The sequence below is a fragment of the Rutidosis leptorrhynchoides genome, chromosome 3 (genome assembly GCF_046630445.1).
Source record: "Rutidosis leptorrhynchoides isolate AG116_Rl617_1_P2 chromosome 3, CSIRO_AGI_Rlap_v1, whole genome shotgun sequence".
Classification (NCBI taxonomy): domain Eukaryota; kingdom Viridiplantae; phylum Streptophyta; class Magnoliopsida; order Asterales; family Asteraceae; genus Rutidosis; species Rutidosis leptorrhynchoides.
This window is the reverse complement of record NC_092335.1, coordinates 184,061,571-184,087,616: the sequence shown is the minus strand read 5'-3', so window position 1 is coordinate 184,087,616 and position 26,046 is coordinate 184,061,571. Positions and strand designations below refer to the sequence as shown.

The following is a 26,046-nucleotide window of genomic DNA, read 5'->3' as shown; positions in this document are numbered from 1 at the left end:
AACTCACGTGCTGCTCATGTGCACATTCAAGTCATGTGCAAGACATGTGCAATGTGCAGCAATGATACAGATAATGGAATAGGCGGGAGAATTTGTTGTTAACAGATCCTTCAACTGAATCGTCTAACTGAATTAGAGTTGGTTGTTGTTATATAGTTAGGATGTTCAATCGATTAGTCAGTCATTCAATTGTATTTTTCTTTCCCCAATTGTACTCTAATTTTCGTCATCAATGAAACCCTAATTTCAATTCTTGAAGCTTGTTCTCATTTTGAAGTTTCCAGATTGAGATTAGTAGTTCTTCGATTCATCTTGAATTCAAGAATTACATAACAAATTGGTATCAGAGCGATTTCCTGGCTACGAAATCGATTCTTTTCAACTCACAACAATGGCTGTTTCAACTAGGGCAAATTCTGGTGAAGATAGCAATTCACTTGAAACTCTGCGATCCACTGTAGCTGCTCTGAATCAAACGGTAGCTGCTATGGCTACTAAGTTAGATGATGTCATCTTACAACAAAGGTACTTGTCAACTAACAGAAATGGCGATGGTCTGTACAATAGGAATACACAAATGGCTAGATTCACAAAACTAGAGCTCCCAAAGTTTGATGGAGAGGATGTCAAAGAATGGTTATACAGGTGTAATCAATTCTTTATTGCAGACAGAATTGAGGAGAATGAAAAAGTAAGGCTGGCATCAATCCATATGTACAAGAGAGCTCTGGTATGGCATCAACAATTTGTCAAGACACATGGTGAAGATGTTGATTGGCTTGTATATGCAGAAGCTGTGCAGAAGAGATTTGGGTCCACAATTGAAGATCCACTAGCTGAACTCAAGAATTTGAGGCAAAATGGTTCCTTGAAGATCTACAATGATGAATTTGAACAATTGCTAAATAAGACCGAAGTAACTGATAAACAGTCCATCAGTTTTTATCTGGCTGGGTTACAAAAAGATATAGAACTCCCTGTGAGGATGTTTAAACCTCATACCTTGGAAGATGCCATGGGGTTGGCCAGAATGCAAGAGGAAACTATTGCTGTTACTAAGAGAAGGTACAATACTCCATTACTTCCAACTCCTAAGTCTACTGTTACAGCTAGTACATCAAGGTTTAATTCACAAGGAAATGGGGGGTTAAAAGAGGGAAATAATCACATGGCATTGGCTACATCACCCTATAACAACATGTCAAGAACTAATTCATCACAGTATGCTAATAGAAGACAGTTGACTCAAAAAGAGTTAGATGAGAAACGTGCCAAGCATTTGTGTTTTTATTGTGACCAAAAGTATGCACCAGGGCACAAATGTAGTGGGCAATTATATTCTTTAGAGGTATTAGCATGCACAGAACAAGAATTGGAGGATTGTGATGAAATTTTAGAACCAAATGAAGCCATGAATGATAACAATGAAATGTGCAGTTCAGAATTTGAGAAACCATTGATCTCCTTAAATGCATTAACTGGTACCAATACCTATCAAACAATGAGGGTGGTGGGGACTGTGCAGAAGCAAGTGGTTAACATTTTAATTGATTCTGGAAGTACTCATAACTTCCTAGATCTGCATACTGCCAAAAGGTTGGGTTGCAGGTTCAAGAACACAGAACCAATGATGGTATTTGTGCCTGGGGGTAACAAAATAATAAGTTCAAGTGAATGTGTATGTTTCAGCTGGGTTATTTGTGGTCAAACCTTTGTTAGTGACATGGTGTTAATACCACTGGGAGGTAGTGAGATGGTTCTTGGTATCCAATGGCTTAAGACATTAGGGAATATTAAATGGAATTTTGAAGAATTAAAGATGTCTTTTGTACACAAAGGGAAGAAGTTGGAGTTGAGGGGAAAACACAAAATGCCTACTCAGTTACAAGAGGGAAAGGATATGGTAAAGTCTTTATCCCAGCCCATTGCCCAATGTAATGCTATGCACCTATGTGTGTACCCTGCTACACTTTGGAATCTGGAATCACCAGCAGACAAGTCACAAAAAGAAAAGGCCAGTCCCTGTCCTGAAATTACAAAACTTTTGGCTACATTTCAAAGTGTATTTGAAGTGCCTACTGGTCTACCACCTAAAAGATCATTTGACCATAGGATTCCACTCAAACAAGGGACACAACCTATCAATATAAGGCCATATAGGCACCCACCTAGCCAAAAAGATGCTATTGAAAGCATGGTACAAGAATTATTGGATACCGGAGTGATTAGAGCTAGTCAAAGTCCCTATTCTGCCCCTATAGTGATGGTGAAAAAGAAAGATGGCACTTGGAGGATGTGCATTGATTATAGGGAGCTCAATAAACACACAGTCAAGGATAAATTTCCTTTCCCAATAATTGAGGAATTAATAGATGAGCTTAGTGGTTCATGCTTCTTTTCAAAATTAGACCTTAGATCTGGATATCATCAAATACGTATGTATGAAGATGATATTGCAAAGACTGCATTCAGAACACATGAAGGCCATTATAAGTTTTTGGTGATGCCTTTTGGACTCACCAATGCTCCATCTACATTCCAGGCTTTGATGAATGATGTGTTCAAACCCTTTTTGAGGAAATTTACATTGGTTTTCTTTGATGATATCTTGGTGTATAATCCAAGTCTAGAGGCACATTTGTATCATCTGAAAATGGTATTGCAGACTATGGAAAAGCACCAACTCTATGCCAAAATGTCAAAATGCACTTTTGCTACTCATGAGGTGGAATACCTAGGTCATGTCATCTCTGACAAAGGAGTGTCAACTGACTCTACTAAGGTTGCAGCTATGGCTAAATGGCCTATACCAACAAATTTAAAGCAGCTATGTGGGTTTTTAGGGTTAACAGGGTATTACAGAAGATTTGTCAAGCATTATTCCATCATTAGCTTGCCTTTAACCAAGCTACTAAAGAAGGATGCTTTCATTTGGTCAGAAGAGGCAACCCAAGCGTTTGAAACATTGAAGTTAGCAATGCAACAGGCTCCAGTACTTAAGCTACCTGACTTTGATAAAACTTTCATTCTTGAAACAGATGCATCTGGGGTAGGGGTTGGTGCAGTGTTACATCAAGAGGGCCACCCTATAGCATACTTGAGTAAGTCTTTGTCCACAAGGCACCAAGGGTTGTCTACATATGAAAAGGAGTTTATGGCAGTTATCTTAGCCTTGGAAAAATGGAGGGGTTATCTGTTGGACAGGCACTTTATTATTAAGACTGATCATATCAGTCTTAAGTATCTGCTTGATCAGAGAATATCTACACCAACACAAATGAAGTGGTTGCCTAAGCTCATGGGATTTGACTATGAGATAGTCTACAAGAAGGGATGTGAGAATGCAGCTGCAGATGCTTTATCTAGAGTACAGGGTGTTGGTCAACTTTTTCAAATTCAATTGACTACCATAAGTCATAATTTGCAGGATCAGATAGCCAAAAGTGTGGCTACAGATGTTGACCTACAACAAGTAATTGCTAAACTGAGTATGGATCCAACTCAGGCTAAGCACTATTCTTGGCATAATGGGATTTTACATAGGAAAAATAAGGTGGTCATTGGTGCTGACAATACATTGAGGTTATCACTACTCAAACACTTCCATAATGACTCTTTAGGGGGGCATTCTGGTTCTCAGGCCACTTTCAAAAGGTTGGCTGCTTGTTTCTATTGGAATCACATGAGAAGGCATGTCAAGGATTTTGTTAGAAACTGTGATGTGTGTCAAAGGTGTAAACCAGATTTGACACAAAATCCAGGTCTGTTACAACCACTTCCAATACCTAGTAGGATTTGGTCAGAAATCTCTATGGATTTCATTGAGGGTTTGCTAAAATCTGGAGGCAAGGATGTTATTTTTGTAGTGGTAGACAGGTTAAGCAAGTATGCTCATTTCATACCCATATCCCATCCATTTACAGTCTCTCAAGTAGCTATGGCATTTGTGGATAATGTGTACAAGCTTCATGGTTTACCATCAGTTATAGTGAGTGATAGGGACAAGGTTTTCACAAGTATGTTTTGGAAGGAATTTTTCAAGTTCCTTAATTTAGTTTGCATCTATCCACTGCCTACCATCCCCAAACAGATGGGCAAAATGAAGTGGTGAATAGGAGCATTGAGTGCTACCTAAGGTGTATGACAGGTGAACAACCAAAACAATGGATTAGGTGGTTGTCTTTGGCTGAGTTCTGGTATAATTCCAATTTTCATATAGCTATACAGACCACTCCTTTTGAAGTAGTCTATGGTCAGACTCCCTTGACTGCTACTACATATGTACCTGGTCATAGCAAGGTGGAAGCTGTAGACAGAAGTTTAGTGGCCAGGGAAAATGCCATTGCTCTGCTCAAATTTCATATTAAGAGAGCACAAGATAGGATGAGGCATTATGCAGATAGGAAGAGAACAGAAAGGGTGTTGCAAGTTGGTGATTGGGTTTATGTTAAATTGTAGCCCTATAGACAAATTTCTTTGAGGGGTGCAGCTCAACACAAGTTTTCCCCTAAATTCTATGGACCATTTCAAGTGTTACAGAAGATAGGAGAGGTTGCATACAAATTACAATTGCCACAGTCAACTTTGGTTCATCCTGTGTTTCATGTTTCCCAGCTTAAAAGCTACAAGGGACCCACTCCTGTGCAGATGGGATTATTACCCCAATTGGATACCACAGGCCTCATCACTGCTAAACCTTATAAAATTTTGGATAGGAAAATGGTTAAAAGAGACAACAGGCCAGATGTGCAATTTTTGGTTCAATGGGAAAATGGGTCAGCTGATGATGCAACCTGGGAACGAGCTGCAGAGGTTATGGAACGTTTCCCAGAATTTGATTTTAATTCTTGTGGACAAGAATAATTTGAAAGGAAGGAGATTGTTATGAAGCTCACGTGCTGCTCATGTGCACATTCAAGTCATGTGCAAGACATGTGCAATGTGCAGCAATGATACAGATAATGGAATAGGCGGGAGAATTTGTTGTTAACAGATCCTTCAACTGAATCGTCTAACTGAATTAGAGTTGGTTGTTGTTATATAGTTAGGATGTTCAATCGATTAGTCAGTCATTCAATTGTATTTTTCTTTCCCCAATTGTACTCTAATTTTCGTCATCAATGAAACCCTAATTTCAATTCTTGAAGCTTGTTCTCATTTTGAAGTTTCCATATTGAGATTAGTAGTTCTTCGATTCATCTTGAATTCAAGAATTACATAACAAATTTCTAGATTATGCCCACGTGGATCGCACCTCTGACCAATTTTTTGAAACCAGATCTTCCAAATTCGGTTTTAGTTACTTTATCTGACAATTGTTCCCAAACAGAATCTCATAAATTCGGATCACCCAAACCCTAATTTCTGAAAACGCTAATTTCGACAAATCGGAAATTAATGCATTTTAAGTGCTTTCTGATTAGGAATCGTCTTAGTTTAAGTGGTTTCTTCCCAATATGTTAATCACCACAATGTTCATACATACTTCGCTGATGACTTCTTTATTGCCCGAGACTCGATGACATTTTAAACACTTAATGAGTTAATGGCATAAAATCAAGTGTTTTTTTTATTATTATTTTTTATAACAACTTATTAAGAAACCCAATACATTAATCACGGGCAAAGATCAATGGCTACCAAGTTTCCTGTGAAGCAGGAGACCCACGTTCGAATCTTGGTAACACTCAAGATCGAATCAAAAATGAACTATTGACCGGAGGGGTGCCAATGTGCGCAATTCACTCGGTTACGAGTCTCGTTGCTCGGGGACTCGTCACCCAGGAGTTTTACTCGCTAATGGAACCTAATATGGTAGGTTTCTATCAGAACTCAAAAAACAAAAACCCCTAATACATAAAAGTTTGAAAAATGTACACGGTTGTGTAACTAACATTTTTTGATGTTTGAATAAAGATATCAAAATCGTAACAAATATACATCAGTATTTGGTCATTTATCCTGTTAATTTCTTAAATAATCAAGTTTCGGCGTGCATAATCTATTTATTAATTGCTACATCTTATTCAACGATATTTCTGTTGGAACATATAGTTCCTAAATCTTGCTTTCATACATCTTACTTTGAATATACTCAATAATATAATATATTGAATATATAAAGAAAACAAAACAACACTATCGACTACATTGTATTGAACTTCTCTGCATTATTCAATAAAGTAATGTGACTATATATAGCCTTTACAGTAACAAACGTGGACCAACAAATAACCTAGTAGTCTTCCTAAAAATCTGGTCAACATGAACCCACTCATCTTTCACGTACAAGACCCATTTCCTATATGCTAACTTCTCCTAAATAAGTGGTAACTCATACCCACTTATCATATCTAAACATTCACTGCATGAGAATCGGTCCTACATGCCACTCTCAATTATCTACCAAACTTAATTAATTAAAACTAAACTTATGATTATTAAGTGACAAACCAATTAATCCTAACATTCACCCTCTTAATTGGTTTGTTCTTGCTACTTGTTTCTTCCTGCTGTTATTATTTTCAACTGCTTCTCCTGCTGCTATTAACAACTTTTTCCGCCTGCTATTTTCCTGCTGTAAACTGCTGATGCGTTTTTCCTGCTACGCAGCGTTGCGTTTTCCTGCTACGCACCGTTGCGTTTTCCTGCTACGATGTGATCACATGCTTCTGCTTCTTTCTTGCTGATTCGGAAATCAAAATCAGCCCTGCCACTGCTTGCTAAATTTCTTGCTTCTTTCTTGCTAACTTGCTTGCTAACTTGCTTGTTAACTTTTTTGCTACCTTCATTCTTGCTAGGCTCCAGAATGAGTCTAGCAATATTTTAAGAGTCCAACAGGCCCATCGAAGTTCAAGTAAGAAGTGTGGCCCAAGTTGCAGCCCAACCAGAGAGCCCAATAGAAGGGAGTGGCCCAATGAAGGAATTATTAGTTTCGGTAGATCACACATGGGTTTTGCAAGTTAAGGAAATAAAGGAGTGTAGCACATATTTGTTTGCAAATATGCATGTGGCAGATTAACTAGTTTGACCGAATTATGTGGAGGTAAAAACGTAGTGGAGTGGTTGGTCAAAGTAGTGTGCAAGAGAGCATGGGCTAGACATGATGTGTTACCAACTTATTAGCATTTGTTAATTAGTAATGCATGTAATCCATGATCCTAATATTATGGATAGTAGAATAGTGGTAGAGCACGTTTCCTTATTGTTGCAGTAGCTAGTTGATTGCATTTTTCAAGTATAAATTGTACTTTTGATTATGGGAATAAATGCAGAGAATTAAAAATGTAGAGAAAGTTAGCAAGATGTAGTCTTTTAATTCTTTTTGTTCTAATGCTCTTTATATATTTATCTTACATATTGAATGGTATGAAATAAATGCATGAAAGGAACTATATGTTCCAACAATTTCCAGTTTAAAAGGTGTTTGCGAATCGACCCATTCTGGCCCTTATAAAAAACTAACCCATTACAGAAGAAAAACAAGCCGAGTGCCACCTCTAGCATACCGTAATGAGTAATCAAGAATTTGCTATCGTAACTAGATGTGTTCATCGATTCCGTTTTCAGTTTATTCGGGTTGGTTTGTTTGGTTTTAAAAACTTGGAGGAGAAACCAAACCTGAAACCAAATTCAATTTCAAAACGGAAACTGAAAACCCAAAAATTCATAATTTAACCAAAATAATCATAACAAATCGGTTTTTCATCTATATATATTAAAAGTTGAATTCGGTTTTGAATTAGCTTTTCGGTTAAACAGAATTCGAAAAAGTAAAACCAAAATCAAATTTGAAAACCGAACCAAAACAAAAACTGAATTCAAATTCGGTTTGTATTTTTTTTAGTTTTCATTCAATTCCATTTTGCATTAATCAGTTGAAACCAAATATTTAACACCCGTAACGCCAAGAACTTCAAAGTTCTCAACTGGCTAAAGAAATTCAGAACAGAGTGTAGAAAACAAGATTGGTATAAGAAACACCACCTTATTATATGTCTCGTTGTTTTACATCAACACAAAGGTGAAAAAAAACAAGGACATATGTGGTTCCGTTCAACATAACACACAGTACAAACATACACCTGATATGGAGTTCTTTTATGTGATTTTAGTTAAAAAAATATATAAAAATAACCACAGCAGCACAAATCTACGACTCCAATGAGACCGTTGCAGCACTCTTATCACCTGAAACACAAAACCCAAACAATCAACTCTTTACCCATAAATTTCTATGTATATGGCAATACAAAAAACACTGTTTTAGGAATTAACAAGTAAAAAAAAACCGCGCGTTACGGTAGGGGTAAAAAATTTTATTGGAAAAAAAGTAAAAATAAAAAAAAAATATAAATAAATAAAAGGATGATAACATCATCATGGCATCAGCGGCTGACGTCATCGTTTGCTGTTCGTAAATGTTTAGCTTTTAGTGTAGTGTTAAATTAAATTAAATAAATAAAATTTTACCTATGAGCTGCACATCTTCTAAAAAGTAATCCTGAATAGCAACCATTTTAAATTTGCTTGTTTTCAAACTTCTTATAGCTTCAGCAGTAGCCAAAGCACCTGAAACCGTCGTTATAACCGGAATCTTGTAAGCAAGAGCCATCCTCCTAAGTTGTCGCCCATCGATCTGGTCCAGTTCATCGTTCGAACTTGTAACCACCATTAAATTAATTTGTCCATTTGCAACCATATCACCCGCATGTGGTCGTCCCTCATGCAGCTTCAAAACCCGCTCAACGGGAACACCTTCAAGTTCAAGAACACGAGCAGTCCCAGAAGTCGCAACAATCGTAAACCCGAGTCCTATAAATGCCCGAGCGATTTTACCCAAATGGGGTTTCGTTATATCATTCAAACTGAGAAAAACAGTGCCCGAAACAGGCAATTTTTGGCCCGCGGCTATTTGGGATTTCGCAAATGCAACTGAAAACTCGGTGTCGATCCCCATTACTTCACCGGTGCTACGCATTTCGGGCCCGAGAAACACGTCACATCCTTGAAATTTCTCGAAAGGAAGAACGGCTTCTTTGACCGATATATGCTTTGGGATGACTTCTTTTGTGAAACCAAGTTCGTTAAGTGATAATCCCGACATTACAAGCGAAGCGTATTTAGCTAACGGGCGACCGATTGCTTTAGACACAAACGGGACGGTACGAGAGGCACGTGGGTTCGCCTCGAGCAAGAAAACGTCCCCGGAATTTGCGATCGCATACTGACAGTTCATAAGACCGCACACGTTTAAACGTTTAGCCAATTTGATGGTCCATGATCTGATTGTTTCTAGGCTCGATGATGAAACGGTTTTAGTTGGAATCATGCAAGCTGAATCGCCCGAGTGGACCCCGGCTTGTTCGATGTGTTCCATGATTCCACCAATCACAACATTACCGTGCGAATCAGCAAGTGAATCGATATCGATTTCGATTGCATCTGATAAGTATCGGTCAACCAGAACGGGCCGTTCGGGGTCCACCTCAACAGCTGTTTCGAGATATGTTATAAGCTTTTCGTCACTGTAAACAATTTCCATGGCTCGACCACCTAATACGTAAGAAGGTCTAACAACAACCGGGTACCCAATTTCAGATGCAATACGAATAGCATCGGCATCACTTTTAGCGATTCCACCTTTCGGTTGCTCGATTTGCAGTTCTTTCAAGATTGCATTGAACCGCTCTCGGTCCTCGGCTGCATCAATGGAGTCGGGTGAGGTTCCCCAAATACGGACCAGACCACCACTAGCCGATGGTGGTTTGTGTTCATCTAGATAGTGTTGGATGGGTAGAGCCAGTTTCAGAGGGGTTTGACCACCGAACTGCACGATGATGCCATCAGGCCGTTCGATGTCGATGACGTTAAGTACATCCTCCACCGTTAAAGGTTCAAAATAAAGGCGGTCACTTGTGTCATAATCGGTCGATACTGTCTCGGGATTTGAATTCATCATAATAGTTTCATAGCCTGCCTCCTATACAAATCAAACGAAATTAAGAAAAGAAAAAAAAAAGCATACAATACAAGATTACAAGATAATCAATAAAGTAATAAACAAACCTGAAGAGCAAATGAAGCATGGCAACAACAATAGTCAAACTCAATCCCTTGACCAATTCGATTAGGCCCACCACCCAAAATCAAAACTTTTTTACTTTTGGTTGGTGCTGATTCACATTCATAATCATACGATGAATACATATAAGGAGTATTGGCCTCAAATTCTGCAGCACATGTATCGACACGTTTGTAAGCAGGAGCAACTCCTAAACCTAATCGTTTCAGATGAACTTCTTTCTCTGTTGACTTTGTAGCAAAGGCTATCTGTTTATCACTAAAACCACGTTTCTTCACCTCGTAAAATTCGTCTTTAGTGAGCTGATGTAAACTTTTAGCCATGACATATTGTTCAACATCAACCAATTCCTTAAGTTGGGTAAGGAACCATGTATCAATGAAACTTAATTTATGTATGGCACCCAGTTTCATGCCTCGTTTGATTGCAGCGTAAACAGCATGGATACGATCAGGATTCGGGACCCGCAGACTGTATTTAATCTTGTCCCAATCCCAATCAAGCTCCTTTATCGGTGCACAACCCCACCCTGAGTAGCCACACTCGAGTGATCGAACCGCCTTTTGAAAAGATTCTTGAAACGTGCGACCTACGGCCATGGACTCACCAACCGATTTCATCTGTGTTGTCAACACTGGTGTAGATCCTGGGAATTTCTCAAATGCAAACCGGGGTATCTGTTATGTATGAAGTAATATTAGGATCATCATTGAATTCATATATACACAACATACATAAGGGTGTTTGGATGTTTGTTATGATAGTCATGATGTGATATCGAATAATAGAAAATCAAATCTTAATGAACATGGTGCAGGAGATGGTGTGTGGATAGGTTTTACAATTATTAATCATTTAAAAAACTAACAGATACAATTTATACTATATACTTGAATATGCAGTTCTGTTGCCATTTAAAAGTGATCATATGATACTCTTAATAACAAGAATTGGACAAAAAGTTTTAAACTTTTCAAAATCATATCATCCACAATACTCTAGCATTAACCGAATTCAAAATCTTGAGTGATGATGAAAAACATAATCAAAAGAACAGATTTTTTGTGCATAAATTATAAAGATTTTGCAAGAAATAAGTAAAAGTTACTGAAGTAAGGTTAAGGGTTCTAGCCTTTGTGACAACATAATCAATAGAGGGTTCGAAACTAGCTGGCGTCTTCATCGTGATATCATTCGGAATCTGATCCAACGAATAACCAACCGATAACTTAGCAGCCATCTTCGCAATAGGAAAGCCAGTAGCTTTCGAAGCCAAAGCAGACGACCTCGAAACCCTAGGGTTCATTTCAATAACCATAACCTCACCATCATCAGGATTCACAGCAAACTGCACATTTGACCCACCACATTCAACTCCAATTTCTCTAATAATTGCAATAGAATAATCTCGTAACCGTTGGTACTCCTTATCGGTCAAAGTTTGTGCAGGGGCAACAGTAATCGAATCACCAGTATGAACACCCATCGGATCAATATTTTCAATAGAACATATAATAACCACATTATCAGCCAAATCCCTCATAACTTCAAGCTCATATTCTTTCCATCCTAACAATGACTTCTCAACTAAAACCTGCGATGTCACACTAGCTGCAAGCCCCGACTTACAAATCGTTTCAAATTCTTGTTTATTATACGCAATTCCACCACCCGTACCGCCTAAAGTAAAAGCAGGCCTAATGATCAAAGGAAACTCACCAATGTTTTCAGCAATTTGCATACATTCTTGTAATGTAGTACCAATCCCAGAAGGTGGCGTATTAAGCCCGATATTCTTCATGGCTTCCTTAAACAACTCCCTATCTTCAGCTTTCTTAATAGCTTCAAGTTTAGCACCAATCAGTTCCACATTATACTTAACAAGCACACCGCTTTCAGCCAACGCAACGGCAAGATTAAGCGCAGTTTGACCGCCCATCGTGGGCAGAATCGCGTCGGGTCTCTCTATTGCAATCACCTGCTCAACAAGCTCAGGTGTCATTGGTTCAATATAAGTCCTGTCAGCCATTTCAGGGTCAGTCATGATAGTTGCAGGATTTGAGTTAATAAGAACAACCTCATAACCATTTTCTCTTAAAGCTTTACAAGCTTGAGTACCAGAGTAATCAAATTCACAAGCTTGGCCAATAACAATGGGTCCAGCACCAAGAATCATAATCTTTTTTATGTCAGTACGCTTACCCACATTTGGTTTTTGATCTTTATTGACTTGGGTATTCTTTGAGGCATTTAAACAAACAGTTGGTGTGCGTGTTGAAGGTGATGATAAATAGTAACTTGGTTTGGACTTGTTTAATGGGGATTGAAGTAAATGAAAAGATTTGTGTTTATTGGAAATGAAAGCAGATGCAGCAGTGGTGGTGGGTGAGATGAAAATATTGTCGCAGGGAGTGAAGCAACGGGTGGTCGCCATGTTTTACGGCGGTGAAGGTCAAACAGAGCGGCGGCGCAGGAGGCAGAGAGAAGAAGATGGTTAGGTTTTTGCTAAAAATGGTTCACCTTTTGGCTTTCTTCTCCATAAACCACAATTTGCTCGATTGCTTTGCTTTATTTGCCGTTAATTACTCCTTTTTCATTAAGTTGTTTTTCAAATTTTTAATTTTTTTATCATTAAAATTAAATTAATTAATTACTAAATTTTATTTATTTTTTTTGAAAGACAAGCAACTTTTATTAATAGTGAAATAGTACATAACGAGATAGGTAAATCACCTTGTTCTTAGTGTTTGCTCAAAGTTTTATGACTAGACCTAAAGTATTTTTTTTACATGATAGCCTTAATGTTTTGAAAATGTTGCGTTGTTGATATCTAAATCTAAATATAACTGACATTATTTTTCTATCGTTAGTAGGCATCACGTGAGATACAAATGAAGGCTTTTTAGTCATTTTATGTATCTAACAAATATTATCTCTCTATTGTTAGTGTGCATCACCTGAGTGGTCATCATTATTTTCCCATCGTTAATGACAAAAAGTCTTTGTAGTTTTTTTTTTTTTTGATAAGATGCTTGAAAAGTTTCAAAAGGTCTCAGGTTCAATCCCCATCTGCTATACTTTGAGAGAGGCATGCCTTTAAAAAAAAAAGTTAATGTTCATCTCTAAAGGGTCTGAAGGGTAGTGATAAATCCAACAAATATTTTGATAAATCCATTTGCATTGACAGATTATATTGTACAAAACACCTGCATTATTTGTGTGAATTGTCAAAAACTTTGTTCGATTTATATTACATGAAATTTTGATAGGATTAAGGCGTAATTAATTTTGTCAAATATTAGAGGAAAGTTGTCTGAATACTTTGATTAATCTATAATCAAATAATTACATAATAATTAATCTTTTTAAGATGGATAAATGAAAAAATTTAAAAACTATGTCGCTCTTGTTTCGTATAATTCAAATATTCTCAAGGAATATGATCAATTTGGAATCTTAAAATTATTCCGTAAGTATATTTGTTTCAAGAATGATTTTTTTTTTCTTTGAAAAGTCAGCAACAATATTTATAGAGTTGTAATCACTTGCATCCATAAATTTGCTTGAAAACAAAGGAATCAATGAGAATGCGACATGTGGTGCGAAAATCACATGTGATTGAAAAAAAAAATTCGAAAATTTTTTTTTTTCGAAATTTTTTTTGAAAATTTTTTTTTTCGAAATTTTTTTTCGAATTTTTTATTCGAAATTTTTTTTTCCGAATTTTTTTTTTTTAAATCATATGTGATTATGCATGTCAATCACATGCGATTGTAAACCTAATCACATGTGATTATGCATGGCAAATCCAATCACATGTGATTGTGCAGGTAAATCATATGTGATTGTAAAAAAAAAAAAATTCAAAAAAAAATTTATAAAAAAAATTTCGAAAAAAAAAATAAAATTTTTTTTTTTCGAAAAAAATTTTTGAATTTTTTTTCCAATCACATGTGATTTTCGCGACACATGTCGCGCTCTCATTGGTCCCTTGAATCTCAACTTAATTTATGGACTCAAATGAATATTCCTCAATATTTATATTATACTCCGTAATCTATTACATCTTATAAATCTGAAGATTAATCCTATGTATCACTTTCTAATTACATCTTAATGAGGATTGCTGAGGTATAATTAACTAATTAATCACAATTTGCACTAATTAATCACTTCAAAATCCACGTGGCCACCTCATTGCTGAAGGAAAATTCACGCACAGTATTGTTCACCAGTTTCATCTCATGCGCATTCTGCATTAGGGTTTCAAAATTAACAACTCAGATCCGCCGATTGCTCCACCGATTAAAAAAGAAAACCCCCAAAGCATTGGTACCGGCGATTATCGCCATAGATCCGTCGTAATAGAGGCCGTAGCTACCAGTACTTTATTTGTCACGATTTTATACACATAACGGTATAACTCTTATGTAATATACTCAGTTAATTTGATCTCGCCTGCAACTTATATCGTTGGTTAATCAGACAGCGGAGGACGACCAGTAAAACCTATCCTTAAAAAAAATAGCAATCCAAAACGATTTAATTGCTGCAAGACGATGGAAGCTTTTCCGGTGGAATAATCGGCATCCGGATGTCGACGACAATTTGGTTTCCGTAGTGATTGGAGTAAGTGTATTATGATTTCGCAGGTTATCACTTAGTTGTATTTATTCAACTTTCATCCGGTATACAGCTTCCATTTCAATTTTTCATGGCAGCCTAACAAGCGTATTCTAATAAGGTAATGCTCACATCCAATCAGTTCATGGATGATGTCAATGTTAGTGTTAATGTTAAATATGAAGTTTTAACAAATTCAATGGTTTTTTTATTAATTATTTTATTTTCGCCATTTATATAATTTCTTTTTGTTTACATCTAAAAGCCATATCTTCGTTGAAGAATGTTGCTATTACATTGCACATACCCTTTCGTGTAAAGTTGTTCACTCTGGGTTTCATATGTTCCATTATGGTGCACAGGTAAAAGAGAAAGAACTGAAAAAAGTCTAGAATGCACAAAACCGTGAAGCAGCTAAAAAAGGTGCTGTTAAATAGTATTTTGCATTAGTGAATTTTTATATCTATATAAAGGCTGGAGTTAAAGTGTGTGACGATCGTTCCAAATTCATATGGACGAACACGTCATTCATCGATTTCATTGCGAGGTATTTGACCTCTATATGATACGTTTTGTAAACATTGCATTCTTTTGAAAAGGCACACCATTATTGAATATTTAAATTAAAGGTTTTCGACATCTGATTTGAATATTTAAATTAAAGGTTTTCGACATCTGATAATTTCTACATATAGACAATCACCGTAATATAATAGTTTACAATAATACTTCCGTTGATAATGCAGTCGAAATAGATACATGGTGATGATTTTGTGAATGCAACGTTTCCTTGAAAAATATGTCATGTAAGACTCCATGCACATAGCTTGTCTAACATATAAGCAAACAGCGGAAGACTTCTAGGGAACCTGAGAATAAACATGCTAACAAGTGTCAACACAAAGGTTGGTGAGTTCATAGTTTTAATGTATCGTATAATCTGTATATAAAGGTGGATCACAAGATTTCAGTTGTTTTATCCAGAAACGTTTATCAAAATATTCTACGAAATTGAGCACCCTGGTAACTAAACTTAACGTATATATAATAAGTACCCCTGTTTTAACATACATGCAACCAACATGTACAATACACGCAATCCAACGTGTACTAAACTCAAATAGCATATGTCTATTTTATAGTTCAGGCTAGGGTTTCTATACCTGGAAAAGATGGGGATGTCAAGACCTATGGATCCATATACTACTACTCGCGCCAACCAGTTCTTATAACTGGCAGTTACTAGTTACCAAAGCTAAGGAATTTTCGGTTCAAACTCAGTGTAGAATTTAGTATGTACTTGTATCCATTGTGTTTAAAATAAAGTGCATGTATTCTCAGCCTAACAATATATATTGCAAAAGCAATTAAAAAGGGAGCAAATGAAACTCACTTTAGCAGCACATAAAGTCGTTCACCGAAATGTGACCGAAACTCGGAATACCAAATAACCGTAGATCTCAACCTAGAGAACATATACTATCAAGCTAGGTCTGATCATAATGTATCACAATCCTAATGCTCGAGATCGACATACAAAAGTTATCCAAAGTCGTTTCAAAAAGTCAATTTTGACAATAGTTCAACAAAACGAGACGTACCTTATATAAGGATTCATTTACTCGGTTGGTAATATTCAAAAATTCAATTTATCAATCTTACAAACAAGTTGTTTAAATATTAATTGCAGATTCAAAAGCAATTCCAATTAACGTAAATCATAATTCAGTTGACCATATCTTTTGATTCGTTCATCGAAATCACGCGATTTCTAAATGAAAAGTTATTGATTTTTCGCCAGCTTTCCAAAAATATGCATATCATATACCTTATATTAGAAATATTTGTATTAAATTCGTGATTCATCATAAACTATATAACCACAAAATTTAGCATACAAGCATGCATAAATATATATACTCGAGCACTAGACACGGATACACAATTAATATATAAAAGATAAGATATGAATGCTCACGTATCAATATTGTGATTCAATATTGCAGGGAAGTACGTAGACGCAACAGAGATGATAAACACTAGGTTTGACTTGCCAATAATACCCACGTACATTACCCATAACCTCCATAGCTATAACCCATAGTTTCCTTAGCTCTATCTTGCTTGAAAACCCATTTTGAAAGTGACACGCTCATAACCTCGTCGTAGTATTTTATGTATAATACTAATAATAAGAATAATACTAATAATAATAAGATTAATATTAATAATAATCTTAATAATAATAATAATAATAATAATAATAATAATAATAATAAAAAATAAAATAAATAAATACTTACGGAGTAATGAAATAAAATCAGAAGCAGAAATGATCGAGCTTTTATAGAGTTGGCCTGTACAGGGCTGCCATGCGATCGCATGGCTTCCAAGCCCTTTTCCCATGCGATCGCATGGGTGGGTTTTACAGCTCACAATGCTTTTGTATTTTAGTTTGTCGACATATTTAAATATAATATATATAATATATTTAATTTATATAATTAATTATATATTATATTATATTCACGTGCATAGTTGACTTGTAATTTTTGGTCCGTTGACTCGTACATTGTCACTCGACTTATGTTCCGGTTCCGGTTTCTCGAATGCATTTTCGTACGCTTAGAAAACTAGTACTTTTTGTTACGCGACGTGTACCTTTATCAAAAATTAAACTTAATCATTGATAAACTATGTCACTCGAAGTGTAGCTTTAATCAATTAAGTGTTTTGGTTATTTACTTCTATAAATCATCATCTCGTAGTATATACATATACATATATACATTTTCATTTTAAGATAGGGTTTTACTGTAGCAAAGTTACTGTAGCAAAGTTTTTTTACTGTAGCAAATAGTGATTTTTGAAAACACTGTAGCTTTTCGGGTACTGTAGAAATTCGAAAATACTGTAGCAAATTAGTGTTTTACTGGTTCATCTTAAACGTTTTAGTTAACTTATCTAAATATCAATCGAATCAATAATCGAATATTACTATCGTTTACTAAATAACTTGAAATCATATATATATATATATATATATATATATATATATATATATATATATATATATATATATATGCACATTAAGTTATATATATATTATTCGTGAATCTTCGAGAACAGTCAAATAATAATTGATTACATGAATATAGTTTCAAAACTTTCGTGACTCAACATTACAGACTTTGCTTATCGTGTCAAAAACATTAAATCATTTAAAGATAAAGTTTAAATTTGGTCAAAAATTTCCGGGTTGTCACAAAGTGATTGGGTATTGGGTCAAAATGATTGGGTTTGGGTCGAAATGATTGGGTTTTGGGTCGAAACAGGATGTTAATGTTCTTATATTTATCTGACATGCCTTTTATAGGTTGTGTTGGAGAAAATAGTCGTGAGAGAAACACAACTGACTCGTCATGATGTGGGTCGAGAAAATTTTGTCTATGAAGTGAGTTTGATTTTTTTTATTTTACATCTAAGTTTAAGTAAGAGATACTTTATTTACCATCAACTTACACTTTACTTTAGTTAGTTTACTTTTATGGATGATAGTTTTTGTATTGAGATGGAAGTTATGGAAGTGGAAAGAAGAGTATGGGGGCACAAAAGTAAAACAACATCGGCGTTTGGTATCGATGAAATTAATGTGCATCATAAACTTATGCAATTGTGATAATTTATATGTGAAGTATGTAACCGAGATAACTTAACGTCATAAACACTTACGAGAAATATAACATAGCAGCAGGTGTATCGCGTATATGGCATGTGTATTGCTTATATGACGTGAGTATTGCGCATATGACGCTAATGGCTATTGCCCATATTATATACAACTACGCATAGTCTACTGTGTATTTAGAACAAAGACTATTGCGCATATGACTCATTATCATTAGTAATTGTAGCAAAAGGTTGTTGCACATATAAGAATAGTGTGTGCAATAGCCATTTTCTATTTCTTAGCCGATATTACGGAGGTTAGTTACAAAAACGGATTGGCTATAAATAAGAAAATTTGGATAACTATAATGGGACTTTTGGGAGTCATTAATCTGGGACTTTTGAAAATCTATTTAATAGTTCAAGGGTAAGTGTAGTAAAAGAATCTTACATGACTTGTAAGGATCGAATAATCATTGAATAATCATTTGATATTCATAAAAAATTCATCCGAAGGAGATAATGTATAGCTTTCTAAGACAGGCCTCATCTTGGTAATAGAAGTGTACGATCTAAGTTTATGTATACATTGGTAATAAACAAAACATATCACTCAAGCAATGTATAACTTCTTTATTTACTTGATATTTGATTGTTAGGGTACATTGTTAGGTATGTATTACTTCTTTATTTAATTGAATGCAACTGAATATTTGATTGTTACGGTACATTTGGATGGGACGTTGTTAGACAGTGCAAAAACAATGAAAGCTAAAATGAAGTTCTTTTCTATTTCAGACGTTTTTCAAATTCTTAGACAGGTAATGAATACGATCTCTGTGAATCGAGAACTAACACACTGCCATTTCTATTCTTTTGTGTCTGGGACTTTGGTCTAGAGTTTATATCATACTTGCTGTTACCTGTTATTTTTGGTTACTTATATTTCAAGTTATGGAGAATGATGGTATAAGGTGGAGAAGGGTAGGTCTTAAATACTGTTCCCTGTCAGGGTCATTATCTATGTGTCACTTGGTATTCCTGCTATATGGTCCATGCTTTTTATTAAGCTAGATTGTGGTTTTATTGTGACTACTTTTGGCACCAGTAGCATAGGATTGGAGAATATGGTATATGTGTGTGGGTATGGTACACATTCTTTTTAAAGGTGATATAAGGTGGGTCAAATATAGTCTCACTTCCTTCTTGACGACTACGTATATTGTTGAGCTTATCTTTCCTTTTGGAGGTGAGATAGGATTGTACTTGGTAAATTTGGTACCGAAGAGAAGTAGTAGCAGCGTCTCTTTTTTAATATTGGTAAGGGTGCAATAGATGATCCATGTTTAAGTTCTAGGCTGCCATAGTCAAGGATATCCACATATTTTGGATACTTAACTTTGCCCTACACTTATTCTGGGGTTCATTGAGTCTTGGTTTAGAGTTTTTTGTCATTGGGTCAAGTCCTTGGAGCTGGATTATTATCTTTTGCTGCTTGTATTTTACCATCCTTGATGCTGCTGTATTGTGTTGATTTTCAGAATGGTAGTCTGACTTTCCTTAGTCACACTATTATTTTCCTATGTTGCATAGTGGTTTGTAAGATTCTATATGAAAATAAGAAGATTATGAAGTATTGAGTGTTATTTGGGTTAAAGGATAGATATTTTAAGGAATGGATTTTCAAGTTGCTGTTTATGAATTTAGATGGGATTTAGATAATGAAATTACAATTTGGTGATGGCAGGTTGACTTTTCTTGGTCATCTTTTTTTATTTTTAACTATAGGATCTCATATGTTTAAAGAAGACAATATCAGGATGATTATGGTTATTGTTGTGATCTGTGATGTTTTAATACTTCTGAAGGTTCAGATTGCTCAGAATGAGGTTTTCATCCTTATACTGACTTCTAAAAGTCAACAGAGACTACTATATATAATTAGAAAAGGAAATGGGTTGATGTTGTCAGGTTATGGATATACTTTATCTTCTTACGTAACTGTGTGATGTTATGTTTTGAGTTAGAGGAATGAATCATTAACTTTTTGAAGGTTACAAGAAGTGGTTTGACTATCTATGGTCAAAAGGTCATAATGTTGGTTAGTGACATGCTTGGTGTTATTTTATGGTACCTACAAAAGTGAAAACGGATATGGCTGTATGGTATAGCAGTTTGACTATTATTTGAGAATGGAGTAGTCGAGAATGAAATTTGATTTCAATGCAAATACTATCAATAATATCAAAATGATATTATTTGGGAATGGTGTTTATTTGGGAATGGAGTAGTAGAGAATATTAAATTTAAAGTAAATTTGGTTTCAATGCAAATACTATCAATAATGAAGGGTTTTGTCATTGTAACTATATATTACAAATACTATCGTACCAATAATAACGTTTTCAAGTACTATTTTATAGAGCCGCCGTGCAACGCACGGGCTCTTAAATCTAGTTATACATAAACAACGAATAGTTTACAATACAGAGAAGCTCAAGATGCGTGAATGATGATATCATGCAATCTTGACAAGAATTGAAAAGAATGATTTAAATAGGAAGTCGCGAAATTTTTTAAAGAATTATAATTCCGATTTCTATTTTATCGAAAAATTTATGTGGAACGTACCGTAAGATCATCCTTAATGTAAAGACTTTTTAAAGTTTTTATTTTTAGTATTTGATTTATATTCATTTGCATTCTTAATTTAAGTTGAGATCCAAAGAACAAATCTTAGTCATTGGATCAGATTTCTATTGTTGGATGTTTTGGAGTTTTCGAGTAGGGTAAATAATTGATGACCGGATAAATCATTGAATCGTGGTATCACTTTACGAAAGTAACTATTCGACCCTTATTGCCTGAGTTACACGAATATCACTTTAGGATAAGACAGATATTATGTTCTAAATTTTGGCACAAAGTAAGAACCGTGTGCTAGAGAGTATTAGGTGATTTTCTTGTTCTCTTCTCATGAATAATTTATTCTCCTTATATAGGCACCCAAAACATGGAAGATATTATGTAAATTAATGGCCAATTAATCCTTCATAAGTATATCCATCTCCAGAGTCACAAAGACCTTTGATCTTCAAGAGGGTTAAAAGTCTCATCATAATGATAGTAACTCATGATTAGATCATTGTTGCTTTTTAACCACAATCATTTAGTCAGATTTTGTGCTTACTAAGAAAACTTAGCATGAAAACACTTAGTTAACATTTCGTGCTTACTAAGAAGACCAAGCACGAAAACACTTAGTCATTTTCCTGCTTACTAAGAAGACCAAACACGAAAACATTTAGTCAAATTTCTTGCTGACTAAGAATACATGGCACGAAAACATTTCGTGCTTACTAAGAAGGCTAAGCACAACATTTCGTGCTTACTAAGAAAACTAAGCACGAAAACACTTAGTCAAATTTCGAGCTGACTAAGTCATTATAGTGACTAAAGGAAAACCACTTGAGTCCGGGTAATCTATCACTTAATGGTTGTACACTCCGTACCACCTAACCCATTTATAGATGTAGACTAAATCCCTCAATTAAACTAAATTTCTAAAAATCCTCCCCAATTTAGTGCAATTCGTTTCATAAGAATAAACAAATAAAACAAAACTCATGTATAAATAAAAATATCTTGAAGATTGAATTTTCACCTTAGTACATTACACATTCCAAATATTCGATAATCATGGTGTTCTAAGAATTGAACCCTTCAACCCATTTGAATACCCGAAAATAACATACACATAAGTTTTCAAATACTTTAAAGCTATCCCAACAATTTACAAGCCATGTGTCCATATCCTTTCATGAATGTATCTAAAGCTAAAAGTCCAAAGCTTGCTTGAAGCGGCAAAACTTCACATTCACATAGGTAGTTCACTTCAGTCATGCACCTGCTCTTGCACTTTTACAAATGAACTATTAAGAAGCTTGACTTCAACCTCATCTTCATCAGGTCTGAGTACATACCTTACCTTAGGATGATACAATATTTATGTACTCTAAATTTCTAAGTATAAGCCTTCCACATTGAATTCAGCTTCTGATTTTCATCAGAATAGAATTGGGTATCTTATTATTAGAAACTTATGTAGACGTTAAACCCATCCCCACAGCAGACTTGTCAACCAAGTCTCTTTCCAATCCCTTCGTCAAGTGATCGGCTCCTGAATTTTGTTGTGACCTCACAAACACTTAGAAATTACCCCATTCGTGATGAGTTCATGAATCATGCTATGTCTGACACATAAGTGTCTAGACTTTCCATTGTACATATAGCTATAAGCCTTTGCCAATGTAGCAGCACTATCACAATGGATAGACATGGGTGCAATAGGTTTATGACATAATGTTATCTCATGGATTAAGTTTCTAAGCCATATTGCCTCTTTACCAGCAGCAGCTAAAGCAACAAACTCTGACTTCATCGTTGAGTTGGTAATACATGTCTGCTTCTTGGAAGCCCATGAAATGGCACCTCCCTCAAGCAAAAACACCCAACCACTTATTGAAGAATGATTTTCAGCATTGGTTATCCAACTAGCATCAGTGTATCCTTCTATTACCGAAGGAAACCCACTATAAGATAAACTATAGTCCATAGTTTTCTTCAAATACTTCAGTACCTGCCTAATTGCTTGCCAATGATGAGTACTAAGGTTACTAGTATATCTACTCAAATTTCCCACAGCAAAAGCAATATCCGGCCTGTTACAAGTCATGTCATACATCAAACAGCCAATCACCTATGAATACTCAAGTTGCGATACAGTTTTCACCTTGATTAGGCATAAGCTTCTCACTTAGATCCACAGGTGTACTCACAGGAGTACAATTAAAGAAATTGAACTTTCTCAACACCTTCTCAATAAATGAGCTTAAGAAATCGAAATTCCATTGCTTTCACGTTTGATCCTAATACCAAGGATAACGTCAGCCTCCCCCATATCTTTCATAGAGAATTTTGATGACAAAAAATCTTTTGTTAAATCAACCTGACTTTGGTCAGTCCCAAAGATCAACATGTCATCAACATATGGAAAAATTATAACTCCTTTACCAGAGTTATCAAATTTGCTATATACACATTTATAAGCCTGGTTTAAATTAAAACCGCTAGATAAAACCACTAGATAAAACCACTTCATCAAACTTTTGATGCCATTGCTTAGGTGCTTGTTTCAATCCATATAAGAATTTTACAAGTTTGCACACTTGGTTTTCATTTCCTGGCATGACAAAGACATGAGGTTAGCTCATATAAACTTCATCATCCAAATCACCATTCAAGAATGCTGTCTTCACATCCATCTAATGAACAACCAGATTGTGAATTGCAGATAATGCAATCAGCAATCTTATGGTAGTGATACGTGCCACTGGAGCATAAGTATCAAAATAGTCAATTTCAGACTTTTGCCTAAAGACTTGAATGACTAACCTTGCTTTGAACTTTTCAATAGTTCCATCTACCTCCATCTTCTTTTTGAAGACCCATTTACAACCCAAAGGTTTTCAACCATGAGGTAGATCAGTTAACACCCAAGTGTTATTGCCCATGATTAAATCCATCTCATCATTAATTGCCTCCTTCCAGAAACATCTCGAGACCTCATTGCTTTATCAAATATTTTAGGATCATCCGTAACATTGAAGCAATACGAATATTAGGTAGAAATATCATCCCTGGAACCTTCAACTAAGAACAATATAAAATTTGGTCCAAATGATTTATGTTTCCTTTCTCTTTTGCTTTCCGAAGTTCAAGTGACTAATCAATGGTCATTTCAGAAACTTCAACATTGCACTCCTTATTGATTCCATTAGTACTTAAAATTATATACTTTGGAGTTGGTATAAATGAAATGATTTTCAAAGATTATACCGAAAGTGGTTACAAGATTTAAGACTTCGTAGCATTAAACCACAAGTGGTTACAAGACTAAATCTTTATGGCACTAAATGATGAGCGATTACAAGACTAAGTCTTTACGCCATTTAAACTACGTGGTTACAAGACTTAAGGTTTTATGACATTAAATCACAAGTAGTTACATATCTAAGTCTTCATGACATTAAACCACAAGCGGACACAAGACTAAGTCTTTAAAGCATTAAATTACAAGTGGTTACAAGACTAAGTCTTAATAATATTAAAGCAGAATTAATTACAAGACTAGTCTTAATCTTGTTTGTGGTCACAAGATCATCTCTTAAGTCATTAAATAAAAAAAGGTTACAAGAATAGTCTTAATGACATTCAAGGGTGTTTATAAGACTAGTCATTAAACCACAACTGATTACAAGACTATTCTTAATGACACTCAACCACAAATGTGGTTTCAAGACTAACCTTAATGACATTATTAATTACATGACTAATTTTAATTATATTAAATCACAAATGGTTACAAAATTAATCTTAATGTCATTATTGGTTACAAGACTAATCTTAACGTTATTAAACAACAATCTTTGTTATTGTCAATTAATAAAGTTCAGACAACTATGAAACCACTTTTTGTTTCAAAATTCACAAGGTGTAATATTGCTCCTTTTGTTAGGAACTCTATTAAGCAAATAGCAAGCTGTTGGCATAGCTTCCCCCATAAACCTTCACTCAAGCCAAAATATGAAAACATGAAATTAACTATTTCATTAAGGACCTCAATCTTCCTTTAAGATTTACTATCATATTAGTAGTCTCATGAATAATTACAACGGATTTGAAATAAATTTCATCAATATAGTCACCTCCCCAATCCTTTATATGTCACTTTATTAAAGCCCATTTGTTGTAACTCTACTTTAGTTTTAAAATTTTTAAATTTATCTAATGCTTCATAGTATGTAACAAATAAACATAGCAAACCTAGAAGCATTATCAATAAATCTTACAAAATATTTATTGTTCCCCAAAGTAAACATAACATGCATATTACATAATCACTATGAATTATTTCGATATCACGATTCACATATTGAAAAGATCTTTGCAAACATAGATGTTTCACACTTTTTTTTCATGTCAGAGGCCTGTATAAATCCATCTTTAGACATAACAATCATTCTTTTAAAGTGCACATGTCCTAGTCTAGCATGCCAAAGAATAGAATTGTTTATGCTAGAAGTAGACTTACAATCAATATCAACACTTACATGTTCAATGTTTAGTCTAAACATTTCATTACTCAAATAACAAAATCCAACAAATATACCATGTTTTGACAACAAACTTACCAGATTAAATAACTTGATTGTTATCAAAATTATTCAAGAACATGTCATGTTTTGTCTAAACAACCTTAGCATCAGATTCATTATCTTGTTTGTTACCATAGTTATTAAACAAACATGTCAGTTTTTGACAAAACAAACTTAACAAATTTACACATGTCATAATAGTTAACAGGTTATGATTTTGCCAAATATTTAAAAAAAATTAACCATACCATTGAGGATTAAAGCTCGAGAACTGTAGTTATCATTTCCCCATTTTTTCCTTTTCTATATCTCTTCAATAGTAGCATCACCACCACCATCTTCGGGAATTGGTGTACTAAGTACACATACCACACTCATGCTAGTGAGAAGAAAGTGCATTTTCTTCTGCCATCTCCTAAAATCAATTCCTTCAAAGTTATCAAGTTTGGAGAA

At 35.0% G+C, this 26,046-nt stretch overlaps 2 protein-coding genes across 2 annotated transcripts; one reads left to right on the top strand and one right to left on the bottom strand.

The window, feature by feature from the left end:
* The first annotated feature begins 391 nt into the window (after window positions 1–391).
* LOC139900674 (uncharacterized) lies at window positions 392–1,113 on the top strand. The gene is made up of 2 exons (XM_071883435.1): window positions 392–1,065; window positions 1,110–1,113. The coding sequence occupies exons 1-2, from the start codon at window positions 392–394 to the stop codon at window positions 1,111–1,113; spliced, it is 678 nt and encodes a 225-aa protein (XP_071739536.1).
* A 6,860-nt stretch (window positions 1,114–7,973) lies between these two features.
* On the bottom strand, window positions 7,974–12,666 carry LOC139897074 (carbamoyl phosphate synthase arginine-specific large chain, chloroplastic-like). The gene is made up of 4 exons (XM_071879718.1): window positions 11,217–12,666; window positions 10,069–10,761; window positions 8,473–9,982; window positions 7,974–8,190 (listed from the first exon to the last, which is right to left on the bottom strand). The coding sequence occupies exons 1-4, from the start codon at window positions 12,516–12,518 to the stop codon at window positions 8,153–8,155; spliced, it is 3,543 nt and encodes a 1,180-aa protein (XP_071735819.1). The 5' UTR covers window positions 12,519–12,666; the 3' UTR covers window positions 7,974–8,152.
* Window positions 12,667–26,046: the final 13,380 nt, after the last annotated feature.

What these genes read in the sequence shown, in the direction of transcription:
- LOC139900674 (XM_071883435.1), top strand. Translation starts at nt 392, where the DNA reads ATGGCTGTTTCAACTAGGGCAAATTCTGGTGAAGATAGCAATTCACTT.
- LOC139897074 (XM_071879718.1), bottom strand. Translation starts at nt 12,518, where the DNA reads ATGGCGACCACCCGTTGCTTCACTCCCTGCGACAATATTTTCATCTCA. An exon ending in TTGATTATGTTGTCACAAAG is followed by an intron (nt 10,762 to 11,216) that starts GCTAGAACCCTT and finishes CATACATAACAG; the next exon opens with ATACCCCGGTTTGCATTTGA. An exon ending in ATGCTTCATTTGCTCTTCAG is followed by an intron (nt 9,983 to 10,068) that starts GTTTGTTTATTA and finishes TGATTTGTATAG; the next exon opens with GAGGCAGGCTATGAAACTAT.